At 43.3% G+C, this 20,168-nt stretch overlaps 1 protein-coding gene across 1 annotated transcript in view; it reads right to left on the bottom strand.

Moving 5' to 3' along the window:
- The window catches only part of CDC123 (cell division cycle 123), a 73,987-nt gene that overhangs the window by 7,788 nt on the left and 46,031 nt on the right, over positions 1 to 20,168 (bottom strand). The window contains exons 10-11 of the mRNA XM_034764909.1: positions 17,971 to 17,999; positions 3,632 to 3,760 (exon numbers count right to left, since the gene is read on the bottom strand). Of these exons, the coding sequence (XP_034620800.1) occupies positions 3,632 to 3,760; positions 17,971 to 17,999 (158 nt within the window). The remainder of the gene's footprint in view (positions 1 to 3,631; positions 3,761 to 17,970; positions 18,000 to 20,168) is intronic.

Below are 20,168 nucleotides of genomic sequence, written 5' to 3'. Positions count from 1 at the left end.
AGTCTCCATCAGCTTTTCCTCTTGGGTATCAGGAAGTAAGTTGAGTAGAAACCTGTTCCCCAATATTCCGTGGGAACACATACTATTGCTCCCCACTGTAATAAGGAGTTCATCTCTTGGGCGAGAATGCTTTTGTGATAGTGGTCCCTGAAGGGGGACAGGAGGGTGGTCTTGGACGAGATAGCATGACAAACTATCGCATAGCCATGGTGGATGATATCCAAACCCATTTGCCCACTGTTATCACACTCCAAGCATGAGGAAAAAAAGTACTAAACAACCCCCAAAGGGAGTTGGAGAGTCGTGAGGTGGTAAGTATAGTGGTTGGTGGCTTTCAGGGTTGTTTCAGAAATACTCTTGGCTGGAGGTTGAAGCTATGACATTAAAGCCGGGTGAAGGGGGCCCCAGGAGGTGGGGTCTCTGTCTCTTTTGGTTTTTCCTTAGAGGCTCATAGAATTGAAGAGACCTATACTGTTGGGTGGATGGTTAGTGGTGGAATTTGCACTTTGGGGCAGGAGTGTAAATATCTAATGAGCGAAGAGTGGCCTGGAGTCCTTGAGGGTATGCAGCTATTCATCTGTCTTTTGGTAAAAAAGATGGGATTCATCGAAAGGGAGGTCTTCAGTAGTGTTCTGTACCTCCATGGGAATACCAGAAGAACGGAGCAAGGACTCTACGCATAACTATGGCCATTGCCATAACCCAGGAAGAGGTATCTGCTGCATCCACCGCTGATTGGAGGGCTGTTCTGGATACCAGCTTTCCCTCCTCAACAAATATCTGAAAACAGGCTTGATTGTGTTGTGGCAGACTATCAGTAAATTCCTGGAATTTACTGTAATTCAGGGAGCCATATTTGGCTAGTAATACCTGATAGTTTGCGATCCTGGATTGTAGGCTCCGTAAGGAAAATACTTTGTGTCCCAAAAGGTCCAAACACTTGCCCTCCTTATCAGCTGGTGTAGATTCAGAGTGCTGTTTGGCTCACTCAGTTGCAGCCTGGACAACTAGGAAATTTGGTGGAAGATGAGAAAAAAGGAACTCAGACCCCTCCTTGTCAGTAACATAGTAACTTTTTTTGGTCCTTTTGGGGGTAGCTGTGCATGTAGCACACCGTCCTAGCAGGCTCCAGAATAGCATAATTATTTGGTAGTGCAATCCTTACCAGTCCTGAGGTGTGGAAGATATCCAGAAACTTACACTGAGGGTCTTGGATTTCTTCCAGGGGACTCTGGAATTCCCCCACGGCTCTAGGCAATTTCAGGAACTGTTGCAGAAAGTCATTCCGAGGCAAAGGGGATGTTGCAGTCACTGCTTTCATCCGGAGATAAGGAGGGAAATCTTGCTGGTTCCAGCAGCACTGCTGGGACTGGACCAAGAGGTTCTTCCTGTACCACTGGATCTGAGCATCTGCTGGAAGGACCCATAAGGCCGGAAAAAATTCCCTTGCAGACCAGGCTGGTTCCGAAAGGGGGCAATAGGACCAGGGTCCTCACTATGGCCAATAGGCCAGATCCAAAGGGGGTTGTGATGGTACCCACTGCATGAGGTACCAATGGCTCTGAGGTGGTTGAAATGATAGATGTTGCCAGGGACATGGCGGTCTCCGTGAAGGTGTGTAGGGGTGATAAGACATAGTTGGCTCTTCTCCCAGTTCTGATTTGTCAGAGAAGGGGAAGGCGGACTCGGGTTCCAATGGTGGTACTGGTGAAAGGGTGTAGATTATTGGAGAGGATGGTGAGGGGTCCCATACCTGGGGTATATCCTGTGGTGGAAAAATGATCTCTCTAGGTTTGGAGGGGACTGACGGACAAGGTGACTTGCTGCCCTTCCCCCTTGAACCCAGTTCAGGCAGGCTGCTCCTCTTCAGGGAAGCAGTATGCTGGGGTGGCCAGGACTTGGAGGTGGCTGGCGCCATATGGTGCTGGGGGGGAGGGGGAGGTGCTAGGGTTGCGCGCCACCCAGCGCTCGGGGGCCACCCGCCTTGTGCTTGGGGGCAGGAGGAGAGGGGGGTGGAGGGGCACGCTCCGGCAGGGGAAGGGGGCGGGTCCTCGGGCAGGGGGGCAGGTCCGGCTGGGGGTTAGCCTTCCCCAGCCGGTGGTTCACCCACCGCTCATGCCAGGTCTGGGTCTGAGTGAAGTCTCATGGCGAGCTCCACAGAGGTGTTTCTGGAGGCGGAGAGCCTGGCCTTCTCGTCTGTGGCTGGAGAAAGATAGGCAAATTCTGTACCTGGATGTGAGGTCAGCTTCCTCCAAGCAGTACAGGCAGCACTGGTGTTAGACATTGACCAAGAAGAAGCGTGGGCAGAAGGTGCAGAGTTTGAAGCCGGAAGTCCTGGGCAAAGTCCGGCACCCACATGCGGGTACAGGGATTTGGGGGGCATTGTCAAAGAAAACACCCCCCCCCCAACTCTATCTAAACTAAGCACTAAAATTATGATAAAACTACAATAAACAGGCAAAACTAGTCTAAAAACTGGCAAACTATCTACTATGTACACTATCTTATTTAAAAGTGCATCAGAGATGAGGACACTGGAAGTTCTGACCCAGACCATGTGGTGATGAGAAGGAACTGGAGAGGCAGGTCGGTCCGCCCTGCCCTTTATCACCTTGGACAGAAGCACAAAGCGAGCCAGGGTGCATGGATGGACCAACAGACACTACTTTCAAAATCTCCCACTCTGGGCGCATGGCATGCATGCGTAACCCTCGGAATACAATACAATACAATAAGGATCATCACTCGAAAAAGAACAAAAGGCCAGCACCATGTGACGACCCACTTCTCCACAGATCACCAGCCAAATGCTTCACAAAGCACGAGTAATCTGTGGTTTGAGAACTGCCATTTTAAATGCTCCCTCCAAGAGTTGCACTGGTGTTGGATGAACTGAGTCTTAAGTTTTAGTCACACGGGAAGAATGTCAAAGGACCAATAAATGAAGTGTTTTCTTCCTGCTAACAGAATTTTGGTTTTACAGAGGAATTACAACATGGAGCAGGGAGGCAAGAGCCTCTCTGTACAGTTCCAGTGACACTGCACTTGCAATATTAGGTTTAGGGGTCAGCTCCTCCATACAAGGAAGACCGAGAAGTTGGTGGGAGGCTTAGAGAAAAACAAACATGATTATGGAGGTGGGGTGATTAAATTAGAAACACTGGGAAAGAAGCAGAGATTGGTTAAGTGATGAAGAAAAAGGACAAATATTTGAAGGGTAAATACCAAGGAGTAAAAAGAAATTGTTTAAGGTGCAATATGTGCAAATAACAAGGAGTAATGGGACAAAGGGAACAAAGGTAAATATTAGGACAATTTCTTATAAATCTGGTCAATGCTGCAGAACAGAAGCCCCATTTTTGAATTTAAAACTGGACAAAATATGTATTTGTTGAGCTTGAACACTGTACAGACAAAGAGGAGACATAGATCCTGCTCTCAAGGAGTTTACTATGTATGGGCCTGATCTAAAGCCCAGTGAAGTCAATGGAAGTGCGCCCACTGACTTTAACAGGCTTTGGTTCACATCCTAAACACACTGAAGAAAAAAACCAGAGGCTAGAGCACCTTCTGAGTTATCTAAATCCATCTCTCTGACACCGCAGTCTTATTCTTTACCATATTTCCTTACCTGTTCCATAGCCTCCCCTTCACTATGGTCACCTTTCAAGTTCTTCCCAGATGTCAATTCTTCCCACGTAAACAGCAGAGAGTCTGTTACTTCACCAAAGGGGTTAAAATCGATTAACCATACCTTACTCTGCAGTACAACAACGAAGAAAATAAAATATCAACAAACAAGAGTGGATGTGAAATCAGAGGAAAAATTATTATCTGCTTAAGTGTGGAAACAAAAACATACTGCATGAGCTGTTAGAAGACAGTTTTCATAAGAGGTCAAACAGGTCATGTAAATTGATGCAAGTTCTATGCAGTTTCCTATGGAAGGATCTTTCAGATTAGGCTTTACAGGGATTCTCTCTGCTCTGTGTAGACCTTAGAGATCCCCGGACACTTTGGGTGACAACAGACATTTGCCCTAAATGTCTTTTACTAAAAGTTCCATTCCTCACACCAGTCTTGTGACAGTACTATAGACAGTGGCAGTCTGCAGGATGGCTGCTTTCCATCCCAGAGATGGCTGCATTTCAGGAATACTGTGTAGTTTTTAAAATGCTTTGGGATCCTTCATGTTGAAAGACATTTAGAGTCACAGATTCTAAGACCAGGAAGGACCACTGTGGCCATCCAGTTTGACCTCCTGTGTAACACAGGCCATACAACTTCCATGAAATAATTCCGGTTTGAACTAGAGCAGATCTTCTAGAAAAGCATCCAATCTTGATTTTAAAATTGCCACTGATGGAGAATCCACCACACCCCTTGGTAAATTGTCCCAATGATTAATTACCCTCACTTATTTCCAAAACTTGGTGCTGCATTGGGTGGGAATCAAACCCTGGTCAAGCACTTAGAAGGCATCTTTGTCACCACTATCCCACTTGGCAGATAATTTAAAGACTAACTTGCATTTATCTAAGTTATGTATATGTAGCCATTAGCACAGTATCTGAGTGTTTCAATCTTAGTGTATTTATCCTCACAATGCCTCTGTGAGGTAGAGACATACTATTATCCCCATTGTATAGATAAGGAATGAAAGAAAGCACAAAGAGACTAAGATGATTTGCCCAAGACACACAGAAAGTCTGTGAAGGAAATTGAATCTGGATCTCTCAGATCTCAAGCTAGCACCATAAGCACTGGACCATCCTTCCTTTTCAGTAAAAGCTTACTTATTCTGATATTTAAGACAAATTACATTGTAATGAAGCATTACTCTTTATCAGTTGGTAGCAAGAATTCTCTCAATTTAGGCATCATATACAAGCCTAGATTTACCACGTAGAAGAAATGTTATATGTACCATATTTGAGTGACTGAGCCATAATTCAGTGCAATTTGAAAACAAAAGACCAGATAGCTACTTAGGTCATGGCATATTTAATTTTCTATTCCTTCCTTCCCTCCACTCCATCAGGGTGCTGTAGATATGCTGCTGTAATCCCATAGTGTAGGCACAGACTACGCAATGGAAGAGGTTTCCTTCATCACTATGGCAACTCCGCCTCTCTGAGGCACAGTAGGTAGGTTGACGGAAACATTCTTCTATTGACCTAGCTGTGGGCGGGGAGGGGGATTACGTCAAGGGCCACATCAGCATAGCTATGGCACTCAGAAGTGTGGATTTTTCATTCCCCTAAACCAGTAACTATGTTGACCTAAGTATAGACCAGGCCTCAATCTCCTTGATACACTTGACAACTTCCATCCATTTCCTTTAAAATCCCTTTAAAGCTGTGAACACCAGCTTTGTTGCTGAGCAACATGACATTTCCTTCTCTCCCACTCCCTCCCAACTACAAGTTTAACATGCTGCCTATGGAGCCCTTGTAGGCCCTGCTGGCCTGGAAAATGGAAGACAGAAATGGAACCCAGTTTCACACAGCTTTTCATGAGTCTCCCTTGTTGCAGTATCATGACACTTATTATCATATTGCAAGTAAATGAAGCTTCAATAAGCTAGTGACAAGCTCACTATGGCAAATGATAGTACTGAAACCATAATACATTCAGAGAACTAGAGTTTGTTAATATGGAAAATACAAGCTGTAGAGAGAGCGTGTGGTATCCAATGCAAAGTTTCTCATGTTGGGTGTCTTCGGAAGGTCATGATGCAAGACGGAGGTTCCTAGGGTTGTATCTGGGACCGGAGATATTGGCTAGTGTCATTCAGTTGCACAATCCAAGCAGCGGCTGGCCAAAAGTGCTCACTCATGTAGCTGGGAGCAGCTTCCGTGTTAGAGGCTGTGTCTGAACAGCCTGGGAGTGGGGGTTCTCACAGCAGAGCAGGGTGAGGCTGGCTCCCAGAGTTGAGGATTGGAGTGACCTAGCAGATCACCGGTCCAGATAACGCCAGGGGAACGTCACAGAGAGACACTTCAGCTGTTATTTATTGCAGAAGAGTAAAGAAACAGAGGTGGTTTTGCACTGTTGAGCTGCAGCCATGGTGTAGCAGCATTACCACCACCAGAGCAGCACTCCAGGAAGCAGACTATTTGCATCAGCCTGGCTTATCATTTTCAATCCCTCTGCTTCTCTTCGCAAATAGTCAGATATTCTAATTATAATGATGTTTTGCTTGTGCTATCATCAGAGCATCTTGTCAACCCAATGACATCAGGAAGAAGAATTTATCATTTGGATTCCTACCACACTGGAAAACAAGCTAATGAACCAATTTGTGTTTCAGAGACAGGCAATGGCTGGCAAAATTCGCTCTGCAGTTCAGAGAATCTTTCCTCCATCTCTGAGATTTTTCAGCTTGTTAAGAGTGGGGATTTTTTTTATTACATGTATTCAACTTAACTGTTCAGAGGGATTTTCAATCAGTTCATTAGGGAGTTTTACATTGCATAGGCTTTAATATCAAAAAATAAATGATGGGACCAGTGAAAAGCAAGAACTGGGGTCTGTGGGCACCACAGCTGCATTTTCCTCTTCCTGCGGAGACGGAAAAGAGTCAATGTGCCTTCCACAACCTCTTAACGGTTCCCAAAGCGTCTCCTCTAGTTACTTTTATATCCCCACTGAACTTTGGTAATTGCTAATTGGTAGGAGGCAGCATAAAAAATGAACAGATCTAAAACACTCCCCTTCAGCCCTTCTGAAGATTTATTAAAAGTAAGGCATCTATCTCTGGGTCAGTCACTGAACAATCTTCAGACTAAGTGGAAAAAACAAGACTGAAGCATATCTAGGAAACCCAGAGTAAAAGCCAAAACATAATCCAAAACCACTTTCACATCACAGCTATAGAGCAAAAATAAAGCTATTTAATTGCAGGCTTCCAGTATTAGCAATCTCTTGTCACTTAAGGCAGATTAACATCTACTTATATGTCTGAGTTGTATAAAATTGTTTTTGAGAAAACCATTTACGGGCATCTGCATACATGCTAGGTATGTCCCTCTGCCTCTTGGTAAGTTGCTAATGCAACCTTTGTTGTCCCAAAGTTTGGGTGCCTCAATACCGAGTGTTTACTAGGCAAGCATAGATACATTTTCTTTCAAAGATAGCCTCCTTTTCTATGTTCTCAAACTATGTATCCTCAAGACTATGCCTGATGTTTTCTGAAGATCCATTTGTATAGCAAAAACTCCACCACACAAGAGTGAAATTAACATGGGCTATATTTTGTATATGATGAGGGGAAACAAGCAATAACACATGGTATGTATTTAGCACCCTAAAAATATACACTGGTAGGTCTATTATAACATGGTAACATTCATTTTATTTTCATAAAAAGATAAAAAGCATACTGCTTTAAGGAAGTAGCTATAATATAAGAACATTTAAAAGAAGTTACAAGATAGATAAGAAATGCCATGTTAGTAAAGGTAACCAGCAAAGTGAATTGTCACATTTCCCTAATTTCAGCCGTGTGTGTTCATGCCCACAATGACAGTACACATGGGGCAATGAAGCCCGAGTATTAGTTTAAAATTTAGAAAAAAGAGTTGTGAACTAACAATGGTCTGAAATATCTTCATTATACTACTTAGCAGTTCTACAGTAACTTATCTAAAGATCATAAAGTGTTTTACAAACAATTAAGATTTGGGAGGTATGCAAGAAATATACAGGGATTAGTTCACACAACACAAAGTACAGCTACCTCCAGGCAGCCCATCACTAGACAATAGCTGAGAGCAGAAATAAAGAAAGGGATCCAAAATGGGCCATCCAACCCCGGAGTGTTGCCTCTCTAGTGCTTGCTGCCTGGCTTTGGAGACCATCTGGCTTTAAAGATTGTGTTAGAATGGGTATCCCTTAAAGCTGGCTGGTCTGCAAAGCTAGTCAAGAACTGACAAGACTGAGTTCAGGGAAGCCAGTGCACAGCAGAGAGAATATCAGGAATATCAGCTGAGAGCAGAAACAGAAGGACTGAACTGAGTTTACATGAGCCCTATTAGAAGGTATACGAAAGCTTGCATAGAACAGATACATTCAAGTTGCTTATGTCGTACTCCAATCTACTGACGTGCAAATTCCAAACGATTAGGACTTGCAGTAGTCTCCCCAGTGTTCTTTCAGTCACTCTACAGAAAACCTACAGGGTTCTTGCTCTTCCAAATGTTGCAGCCCTTGCAAGAGAACAAACACACATCCAAGAGACATTTTGCAGGTGAAAGTGCTTTAAATAGGCAGAAGCTGGGCACTTCTCTCATTCTACACATGAGGTTGCCATTCAACCACGTTGCTCTGGAGCACAAACTCTGGAAAGTGATTGAGCTACACAACACTCAGCACCATTTCAGCGCCTATAATTCACACCTAAAGAGACACTGAATAATACATTGGCAAGTCATGAAAGTGTGTGCACAGGCAGGGATGAAGGAGGTGGGTCTGACACACCAAGGGACTAACTAGCAGTCTTCCAGGAGCCTGAGGGCTGCCTGGAATTTGCACAAATAATTAAGAGATACACAGATAGACACAGCTATATTAACTTGACAGATGAAGAAAAAATACTTTTTGTCCAAGATCACCAGGATTAAAATCTTTCACTTAAAAAATCTTTGTCTTTACCCTTCAAGTTACAAGACAAGGCAGCTACGGGCTGAAGTTGGCCAGACTTGAAAAATTCTGCTCATTAACTTGGCTGTGGTAAGTAAAATTTCCCCGCTCTCTCTCCTCTCTGCCCCCCACCCCATCATAGTCAGGTTGGGTCAGCAGTTCTCAAACTGTGGGTCAAGACCCCAAAGTGGGTCACAACCCCATTTTAATGGGGTCACCAGGATTGGTTCAGACTGGCTGGGGCCCAAGGACAAAGCCCAAGCCCAAGGACTTCAGCCCTGGGCAGCAGGGCTCAGGTTACAGGCCCCCTGCCTGGGGCTGAAGCCCTTGGCTTCTGCTTTGGTCCCTCTGCCTGGGGTGGTGGGGCTCGGGCTTTGGCCCTATCATAACTATAAAGGGAAGGGAAACAGCTCTCCTGTGTACAGTACTATAAAATCCCTCCTGGCCAGAGACTCCAAAATCCTTTTACCTGTAAAGGGTTAAGAAGCTCAGATAACCTGGCTGACACCTGACCCAAAGAACCAATAAGGGGACAAGATACTTTCAAATCTTGGTGGGGGGGGGACGGCTTTTGTTTGTGCTCTTTGTTTTGGGGGTTGTTCGCTCTTGGGACTAAGAGGGACCAGACATTAATCCATGCTCTCCAAATCTTCTGAACAAATCTCTCATATTTCAAACTTGTAAGTAACAGCCAGGCAAGGTGTGTTAGGTTTATCTTTGTTTTCTCAACTTGTAAATGTTCCTTTTGCTAGAGTGTTTATCTCTGTTTGCTGTAGCTTTGAACTTAAGGCTAGAGGGGGTTCCTCTGGGCTCTTTGAATCTGATTACACTGTAAAGTTATTTTCCATCCTGATTTTACAGAGATGATTTTTATCTTTCTTTAATTAAAAGCCTTCTTTTTAAGAACCTGATTGATTTTTTTCCTTGTTTTAAGATCCAAGGGGTTTTGGATCGGTGTTCACCAGGGAATTAATGGAGGAGTCTCTCAAGGCTACCCAAGGAAGGGAGTTAGCACTTGAGAGTGGTCGCAGCAAAATCAGATCTAAGCTGGTAGTTAAGCTTAGAAGTTTACATGCAGGTTCCCATATCTGTAATCTAAAGTTCAGAGTGGGGAAGGAACCTTGACAGGCCCCCACCCAGGGTGGCAGGACTCAGGTAGGCTCAGGCTTCGGTCCCCCCTCCTGGGTCATGTAGTAATTGTAGTTATCAGAAGGAGGTCGCAGTGCAATGAAGTTTGAGAACCCCTGGGTTGGGTAAATAGGTTTTGTACCTGAGCTGCATTTAGCTTTTAGGCTGACTTGAAACCAATGTCATAAAATTACCTGGTGTTGACTGGATGCATTGGTACAAGAAGTACTTCCATCCAGACACACATCTGTTTAGGTACTATTTTTGGCACTGTCATTGTATAACTACAAAACCCAGAAACTCTCTACATATCAGCCACCAAGAGGCTGAGAGTCAAAATCAGTACTTAAAATCAGTATTGCCAACTCCATCTGCTGGAACACTGTGCGTCAGACCCCTCCCCACAAATCACAACTGGTTCAAATAATGATCAGGGCTGTCAAGTGATTAAAAAAATGAATTGCGATTAATCGCACTGTTAAACAATAATAGAATACCATTTATTAAAATATTTTTGGATATTTTCTACATTTTCAAATATATTGATTTCAATTACAACACAGAATACAAAGTGCACAGTGCTCACTTTATATTATTTTTTATTACAAATATGTGCACTGTAAAAAACAAAAGTAGCAGCATTTTTCAATTCACCTAATAAAAGTACTGTAGTGCAATATCTTTATCAGGAAAGTTGAACTTACAAATGTAGAATTATGTAAAAAAAAATAACTGCACTCAAAAATAAAACAATGTAAAATTTTAGAGTCCAATCAGTCCTACTTCTTGTTCAGCCCATTGCTCAAACAAGTTTGTTTACATTTGCAGGAGATAACGCTGTCTGCTTCTTGTTTACGTCACCTGAAAGTAAGAACAGGCATTGAGGCCGGCGTCACAAGATATTTACGTGCCAGATACACTAAAGATTCGTATGTCCCTTCATGCTTCAACCACCATTCCGGAGGACATGCGTCCATGCTAATGATAGGTTCTGCTCGATAACGATCCAAAGCAGTGCGGACTGACGCATGTTCATTTTCATCACCTGAGTCAGATGCCACCAGCAGAAGGGTAATTTTCTTTTTTGGTGGTTCGGGTTCTGAAGTTTCCGCGTTGAAGTACTGCTCTTTTAACTCTTCTGAAAGCATGTTCCACACCTCGTCCCTCTCAGATTTTGGAACGCACTTCAGATTCTTAAACCTTGGGTGAAGAGCTGTAGCTATCTTTAGAAATCTCACATTGATACCTTCTTTGTGTTTTGTCAAATCTGCAGTGAAAGTGTTCTTAAAACGAACATGTGCTGGGTCATCATCTGAGACTGCTATAACATGAAATATATGGCAGAATGCGGGTAAAACAGAGCAGGAGACATGCAATTCTCCCCCAAGGAGTTCAGTCACAAATGTAATTAACACATTTTTTTTTAAATGAGCATCATCAGCATGGAAGCATATCCTTTGGAATGGTGGCTGAAGCATGAAGGGGCATACGAATGTTTAGCATATCTGGCACATAAATACCTTGCAATGCCGGCTACAAAAGTGCTATGTGAATGACTGTTCTCACTTTCAGGTAACATTGTAAATAAGAAGCGGGCAGCATTATCTCCCCTAAATGTAAAGAAACTTGTTTTTCTGAGCAATTGGCTGAACAAGAAATAGAACTAAGTGGACTTGTAGGCTCCAAAGTTTTACATGGTTTTGTTTTTGAGTGAAGTTATGTATCTCCCCCACCCCCCAAAAAAATTACATTTGTAAGTTACGCTTTCATGATAAAGAGATTGCACTATAGTACTTGTATGAGGTGAATTGAAAAATACTATTTCTTTTATCATTTTTACAGTGCAAATATTTGTAATAAAAATAATAATATAAAGTGAGCACTGTACACTTTGTATTTTGTGTTGTAATTGAAATCAATATATTTGAGAAATGTACAAAAACATCCAAAAATATTTAATAAATTTCAATTGGTATTCTATTGTTTAACAGGGCGATTAAAAGTGCAATTAATCATGATTAATTTTTTTAACCGCGATTAATTTTTGAGTTAATTGCGTGAATTAACTGCGATTAATTGACAGCCCTAATAATGAGATTTTAAAAAGAGCTCCTTTTCGTTTGCTTTCTAGTTTTTGAGCCTTTAGGATGCATGCTTTCAAGCTTTTCTCCACAACCGTAAGGGACAGAAGCTTTTTTTTTAAATTAACACTTATCCTCACATCATCACATGACTCTGGGAGCTGGAGCTTTAAGAAAACATCACCTATCACAAGGTTCACAATAAAAATCCTGAAAGGTGACACCATTGAATCATAGTTTTAACTTCATTAGATTAAATCCGTTTTTGCTCTCAGATCAGACAAAGATGTATATTTGATGCAGGAATTAGTGGATGAAATTTGGAAAGTATGATTAGATGATCATAATGGTCCCTTAGGGCTTCAAATCTGTGAGTCATTCCCTCAGATGCTCAGCAGAGCCATAATCCAAACTCTTATACAATTCAGAATATTATTTCTAGATTACAGCAAAAGGCAGAGTCCTTCAAATAACATCAGTCTCAAGCAGAGAGAGGAAGATTTGTTTGGTAGTTAAGTCTACCCAATTCCCTTCTCTTCTATTAGGAACTTGTCATCACCAGTAGTTTCTATCACACAGACAAACACAACTAAGGCTGCAAAGTTAAGCACTAAAAATTTGAAAATGCCAAATTAAGGTTGCCTATGCAAACCTGATCTCGGCCTCCTTGTTTGCAAGCAATATCACACAGTCTTTGGGCTTGTCCACACAACGCAGTAATGCACTCTACGGGGATGTGATTTTTAAGGTGTACTAATGTGCTGTGCATTAACTGATCTGTGTAGATCCTGCCGGTGCACACTAAAGGCTCCCTAGTGCACTTGCATGTAGTGTTGTTTCATTGCCATATTATGTAGACAAGCCCTTTAATTACATGATCACACATTTTTCCACAATACCACAACTTCATTCAGTGCACAGGATGGACAGCCCTCACTTAGTGAGGGGCTATTCAATATTTTGTTTTATCCTTGTTCAGTGTGTGGCCCAATGCCTTATTTACTGCATTCTACTCAAACCCTGTTATGAAGACAGAATTATTAATTTCCCCGATTCATCCCCAGATAGTGCTCATCACTAGTATCTGAGTGCTTCACAAAGATTAATTTATCTTCACTATACCCCTGTGAGCTGAGGGGTAGTATTATCTCCACTTTACAGATGGGGATCTAAGGAACGGAAAGACGAAGGTCAAAAGCATCCACTGATTTTGGGTGTCCAATCTAAGATGCCTAAGACCTGATTGTTCATAGTACTTTGCATTATATAGCACTTTAGATGTTCAAAGCACAGACCCTATTAACTTCAATTGCAGCTACAAGTGCTCAGCACTTCTGCAAATCAGACCCCAGGATCTCAAGTCAGGAACACAGAAAATGAGGAACACAAAATTAGTGACGACCTATGAAAAGTTTGGTTTAAGCGACTTGCCTAGCATCACATAGGAACTCTGTGGCACAGGCAGGGATAGCATTCAACTGCCTTAACCATGAGACTATCCTTTCTCTTCCAGCAGTCTCCTGCCTCGTTCAGCACACACCTTCTAAATTCTGCAACAAATGAGGCAAGGGTCTACAGACAAGAGCCTCCTTCCTTACACAACCCCGATTCATCCTCAGAGGATGCCCATCCTGTGTTCCGGAGATGGGAATCCTGTATGCGATTGAGTAATTTAAGACAATCTTAATGCATACATGCAGGGGGGCCAAATTAAGGCTGCATGGGCACTTCCTAGCTTTTGACTGCTTGACTTTGCAATCTTAATAATGTTCTTTTAATGTAGTTTGTGTGTAACTCCCTAGATTTTTAAAAAGAGCAAACTGGGGGTGGGGGTGGGGGGGAAAACACACAAACACAGAAATTCCATCACATGGCCTCATACTGACACTGGGTCACTAGGTCCATTGCACAGACCTCTGCCTCTTTAGCCAAAAGAACTAAACTGACAGCAGTAGTAGGTTGTCATCCTCTGTGTGAACCAGAATGTAGCATGCCAGTGGATTTCACAAATATTTGCTGACAGGAGAGAAATGCTCAGAATCAGGTCTTTTGGGCTCCATTCCACACTGAAGGGAGTGTATCTAGTGGGCACAGAATCTTCTGCCATGTCCCCCGCAACCTGTCCCTGGCCCAGTCCTGTCTCTTCCACACCCCTGGCTCCTTGTCCCAGTCCCCGTATCTACTCCTCCAGTTTGTGACCACAGTTCCAGCCCCCTTGCCCAGCCAGTTCAAGAGTCCTCCTTTCCAGCTCTTCCACTGGCTCCCAGTCCTAGGCTCTCTTCCTGGAGTCATCCAATCTCAGTCTCCCCCATCACCTCTCCCTGGCTCCTTGTACAGCCAGTCCCAGTTCTCCTACTGCACCACTGCTCTGTCAAGTTGTGGTCCCTTCCTCTCCCTGCTGCCTCCACCTCCCCCGCATTCTAGTTCCACTCTCCTTGTTCAGACAGACCCAGTCCCCCACCCTCCCATAGCTCCTTGTCTGATCTCAGATCTCAGAGGGGAACCTCAACCAACTGGTTCCCAGTCTCCACTCCCCTTCCTTCACCAATTCCCAGTGTGTTTTCCCCCAGCTCCCAGTCCTAGTTTCCTTCGCTAACCAGTCCCAGCCTCCCCCACAGGCTCCCAGTCTCTTTGCCCAGACAGTCCCATTCACAGTTTCACTCTCAAGACCCCCTCTAGACTCAGTCTCACTGGTCCTCAAACTATGGAGCACGTCTCCCATGAACCCTGGATGGCGAGGGCTCATGCAGACGGGCCATGCACACCCTTGCCCCAATCCCTCACCTGGAGGCAGCCTGGGTTCAGGCTCTCCTTCCCTCCCCCTCATTCCCACACCTGGAGGCAGCGGAGCGCCAGCTGTCAGCCCTCGGGCGGCTGCAGCAGCGCAGAAGTAAGGGAGGCATGAGGTGCTAAGTCTGCTGTGAAAAGTGGTATTGTCGAATATCACTTTTCACATTGCCACCTTTACTTCTGTGCTGCTGCTCTCTGCTCTGCCTTCAGAGCTGGGTGGTGGTACATGTGCTTGGGGGGTGGGGCGTAAACTACTACAGACACAAAGAAAGGGGGCCCGACCAAATAATCCTGATGAAATATCCACTGCACTAGATTCCTTGTTGCAGTCTCCTCCTTTGACTCTCCCCAGTCCAACTTTCGTCCCCTCTGCATTCAACTCAGACATCTTCCTCCTCCATGCTGCCTGGATGTTCCCGCAAGGCTGTCAGTGAGAACACAGGAGAGAGAGGCTCCCTGCTTTCAGTCCCAGTGCCTAGCCTCGCTGTGGTCTGAAGCACCTGGGAACAGTCATTCTCGGGAAAGTCCAGCTTCTCCCTATTGCCCTCGGGTGGAGCACATTACGTTGGTATGTAGCCGAAAGCAGACACCCAGCATGGAAAATTTCAGCCCAAACAGTCCAGGTTTGGCAAAGTTATAAGCAACTAAAACCAGGCTCTTAAAGTGGAGACATATCAGGCTATCTTAATAATAGGTGGCGCTACCAGTCTCCCTGATAATATTTAATCTGTTTCTTGCAATACTGTGACACAGGCGTCCATTGATGGTTCACGATTCTACATCAGCAACTCATCGGGTCTGACACACACTTGGGTCATGGTATTTATTTAAAACGTGAGATGTAATATATCATTTGAAATCCATCTCTTCACTGGTCATTAATGTCACAGTGAAATGTTTGTAACAACTCTGTAGGTGAAATTATGGACATGCTCTGATATTATATCCCGAAGACTGTAAACAAAGGAGACAAAACAGGTTTCTTCTCTATAAAGGAGAAAGAAAATATGGTGGCAGACGCCCTGGCCAGAAAAGAGGGTTCTGACCTGCTGCCTCTGGGTCAGCCAGTGACTAACCTTCCTGCAGCTTCGTAAGGCGGGAGGTGTGACCCTGAGAGCATCCCAGTGCCTGAGGGCAAGCGGCTTCCTGGTATCTAACAGTGAGTTTCAGCAGGCTTGACCAGTGTACCCCAACTCATTACTGGCATGATCTGTATGTAAAAGGTGTCGTGTCACTGGAAAACTATTGACACACTGGTGATTAATATCATTGTGAAATGTTTGCATTAATACTAAATGTGGATGTTGTCTGATACTATATTTTAAAGTCTGTATTTGAATGAAGTAGAAAACAGGTCTGCTTGGGCTTTGAATACAAATGAAGCAGGGTTGACCAGTAACAATGGGATAGTAATTTACATATGCAGTAAACAGAACCATTAAAACTCACAAGATGGCTGGGGAGTCAGTCAGCATGTACAGATCACAAAGAATTGTGTATTTGCTTGTCTGACCAGCCTGGTTGTCAGGCAGAGACAAAGGCGGCATATTTATATGCAAGGTAAACCAAGTCATCAGGAGAGCGAGTAAGGAAAGATGACCACTTACTCTTGACAGGAGATGGAGACAGTACCCCTCAGGGAACTTCCCTGCCTCTTGAAGCAAGATCAATTAACTTAGAGATATGCTTTTCTAAGGTTTACTGGACTATTAAGGCAGGGGCAGAGAACCCCTAAGTTGTCCATCACTGCACAGATACAAGAGACCAGATCTCTTGCAAGCTGAGAAAGATAGGTCCTTCAACCGAAGGGGTCGAAGTCTCTGGGAATGGAAGATTGGTAAGGAAGCTACCCTAGCTTGTTAATTTAGGTCTTCGCCATTACAAAGTGTCATTTTACTTTTGGTTGTTTGTTTGTAACCCTTTCTAACTTTATTCCTTCTACTTGGTATCACTTAACCTACGTCCTTTCGGTAATAAATGTGGTTAATTTTTACAATAAACCAACTCAGTACCGTGCTTGAAGGGAAGGGTGTATTTACCCCAGTTAAATTAAGCTGTGATGTGCTTCTGTCTCTTTAAAGGAGCAAACAAACCTCACTATTTTTGTGAGTGTTCCAGGAGAGGGCTGGCCACTTCAAGGCAGATGATTTTGGGGAAATTCGGGACTGGGAGTGCGTTAGGGTCACCTCTACAAACAATAATTAAGACTGGGAATTCAGAGTGGGGCTGTTGTGTTGTAGGCAGGCTGCTGGGGTCAGAGTGCTGAACCAGGGCTGCACAGCACAGAGACACTCCGGACACTGTGTGCTTGTCTGTTGGTGTCCAGGCTGTGAGTCACAGCAGCAGAACATTCAACGCACCTAAGGTTACAGGGCAAATGACGACAACCCCACACTGGTCTGCATTGCCCCCCAGAATGTGACCTTTTTAAAAAAAAAAAAAAAAAAGTCTTTTCAAAGATTCTGTTACATACTTTTAAAGATAAACTACTTATTCTCTGGAGAAAATTATTTGCAAAAGAACTACAAACATTATTGTCATATGACACACATGCACATCCCAACCGTCTTAGATTAGATACCATTCAGGTAGGAAAGTAAGAAAATCTAAGAGAAAAAGGAGTTCTGGAGAGCTGGCAGTTTTTCAAAGAGACAATATTAAAGGCACAACAGCAAACTATCCTAATGCAAAGGAAATGGAGGAAGAATAGTACAAGACAAATATGACCCCATCAGGAGCTCTTTTAATGACTTGAACATCAAAAAGGAATCCTACAAAAGATGGAAACATGGACAAATTGCTAAGGAGCAGTATAAAAGTAAACATAAGCATGTATAGACAAAATCAGAAAATCTAAGGCACAAAATGGTTCTATTACTACATTAGGAACAAGAGAAAGAAATAGGAAAGTGTAGGTACACTACTTAAAAGGGAAAGAAAGCGAATGACGTATGAGCTCAAGGTGTTTAATGCCTATTTGCTTCAGTCCTCACTAAAATGGTTAATGGTGACCTGATACTTAGCACAATATTAACAACAAAGGGGGAGGACATAAGCCAAAATAGGAAAGAACAGGTTAAAGAATATTTAGATCCATTAGATACACTCAAGTCAACAGGACCTGATGATATAAGAAAACAATTGCAGAACAGAATACTAAATAAAAAATCTAGATACTTTTAATTCACTCATCATCACAATATTTCCCAGGAGGTTGAAGCCAACATTCATTTATCCTCTATGGTACTTAGGAAGCATAAGAATTTCCATAGAATACAAATAATAAAATCAAAGAATATGCCAATAATATGAGCCATTATTAACTTACCATGCTGTCTCTGTACACATCAAAAACAACTGGAAAGAAGATAAAAAGTGATTTGTTAGTTTCAAAATATGTGGTTACACACATGGCTAAGCATAAATAGATAAACAAACGTTTATAGCACAATGTTCAAGTTTAATATGCCTACAAAACAGAAAGCCCAAGACAGTACTCATTTATGATGGAGAGTAGAAACAGTAATAGAAAACTCCTGTTGCCAGTGCACAGACTGGGTTTTCTACAGGTCTTTATTGTTTAATACAGATATTTCCACCCCAAAACATTTTATTAAGCTCTCTTCTGTTTTGAAGAGCTAATCTTCAATATTATTGTTTGTACTGTAGTAGCACTTAGAGACCTTAATCAGGGATCAAGGCCCCATTGTGCTAGCTGTGGTACACACATGGAATAAAGAATCCTTGCCACAAAGAGATTACAATCAGCACCTGATGAGACAAAACAGACAGTGAAAACCAACGGGGGTGGGTGGTTGAGCGAAGGTAGCAGTGAAATGATCACTTTTAGTACACAACACAGTAGTCACAGCACACCAGCTGCCTAGTGATGTCTATTTTAATACAAATCCTTCACTATTCAGAGATTTCAACAAAATAGTTGTTTCTCCATATCTATATCTTTCACAGTAAACTTTTTTGTATTGTTAAACAAATCCATATATTTACTGCGTCTTGGAGCAGCTTGTCCTGGAACCCATAAGAGATGAGGCAATTCTTCATTTAGTCCTAAATGGACCACAGGATCTGCTCCAAGAGATGAATATAGCTGAACCACTCGGTAAGAGCGACCATAATGTAATTAAATTGAATATCCCTGTAAGGGGACAAATGCCAAAGAAACCTACCACAGTACCAGTTAACTTCAAAAAGGGGAATACACAAAAATGAGGAAGCTAGTTAAATGGAAATTAAAAGGAACAGTCACAAGGGTGAAATGCCTGGAAACTGCATGAAGACTATTTAAACACACCATAGTAGGTGCGCAAACTAAATGTATGCCCTAAGTGTGTGGGGAGAGGGTGAGGGAGGGGGCGGAAACAGTAAGAGGACCCCCCCCAAAAAAAGCCACTATGGCTAAACAGAAGAGTAGAAGAGGCGGTTAGAGGGAAAAAAAAGATATCCTTCAAAAATTGCAAGTCTAATCCTAGCGAGGAAAATGGAAAGAAGTATAAACTTGCAAGTTGAATACACAAGTATACTAGGGTAGGCCAAGAAAGAATTTGAAGAGCAATTGGCTGAAGACAAAAAAAAAAAAAAACTACCAGCAATTTTTTTTCCCAGTACATCAGAAGCAGGAAGCCAGCCAAATAGCAAGTGGGGCCACTGGAGCAGTGGTACTCAACCACTCAGACGTCTTCCAGGGGTTCATCAATTCATCTGGAGCAGTGGTTCTCAACCAGGGGTACGCGTACCACTTGGGGTACGCAGACTTCTTCCAGGGAGTGTGTCAATTCATTTGAATCAGCGTTTCTCAACCTGGGGTTCATGATCCCCCAGGGGGGCCACGGGATGGGTTAAGGGAGGGGAGTCACAAGTGCAGGGCTGGCATTAGGGGATGACAAGCAGGGCAACTGCCTGTGGCCCTGCCCCACAAGGGACCACACGAAGCTAAGTTACATGCTTCAGCCCCAGGGGTGTGTGTGGGGGCTCGGGCTTCAGACTGCTGAAATGAGTACAGTATTCTGGAAAGGTTGAGAACCACTGCATTGGAGGATCGAGGGGCAAAAGGAGAACTCAAGGAAACTGAGGCTATTGTGGGGAAGCTAAATGAATTCTTTGCATTGGTCTTCATGGCAGAAGATATGGGGGAGTTCCCCACACCTGAACCATTCTTTCTAGGTGACAAATCTGAGGAACTGTCCCAGACTGAGACGTCAACTGAGAGGTTTTGAAATAAACTGATATATTAAACAGTAGTAAGTTACCAGGCCAGATGGTATTCACCCAAGAGTTCTGAAGGAACTCATATATGAAATTGCAGAAATACTAACTGTGGCATGTAACCTATCACTTAAATCAGACTTTGTGCCAGATGACTGGAAGGTAACTAATGAAACGCTGATCCTGTCAATTACAGGCTGGTAAGCCCAACTTCAGTACCAGGCAAACTGGTTGAGACTATAGTAAAGAACAGAATTATCAGGCAAATAAATGCACATGATTTGTTGGGGAAGAGTCCACATG

The sequence above is a fragment of the Trachemys scripta genome, chromosome 1 (genome assembly GCF_013100865.1).
Source record: "Trachemys scripta elegans isolate TJP31775 chromosome 1, CAS_Tse_1.0, whole genome shotgun sequence".
Classification (NCBI taxonomy): domain Eukaryota; kingdom Metazoa; phylum Chordata; order Testudines; family Emydidae; genus Trachemys; species Trachemys scripta.
The sequence above is the reverse complement of the archived record's forward strand: the minus strand, read 5'-3'. Positions and strand labels throughout refer to the sequence as shown.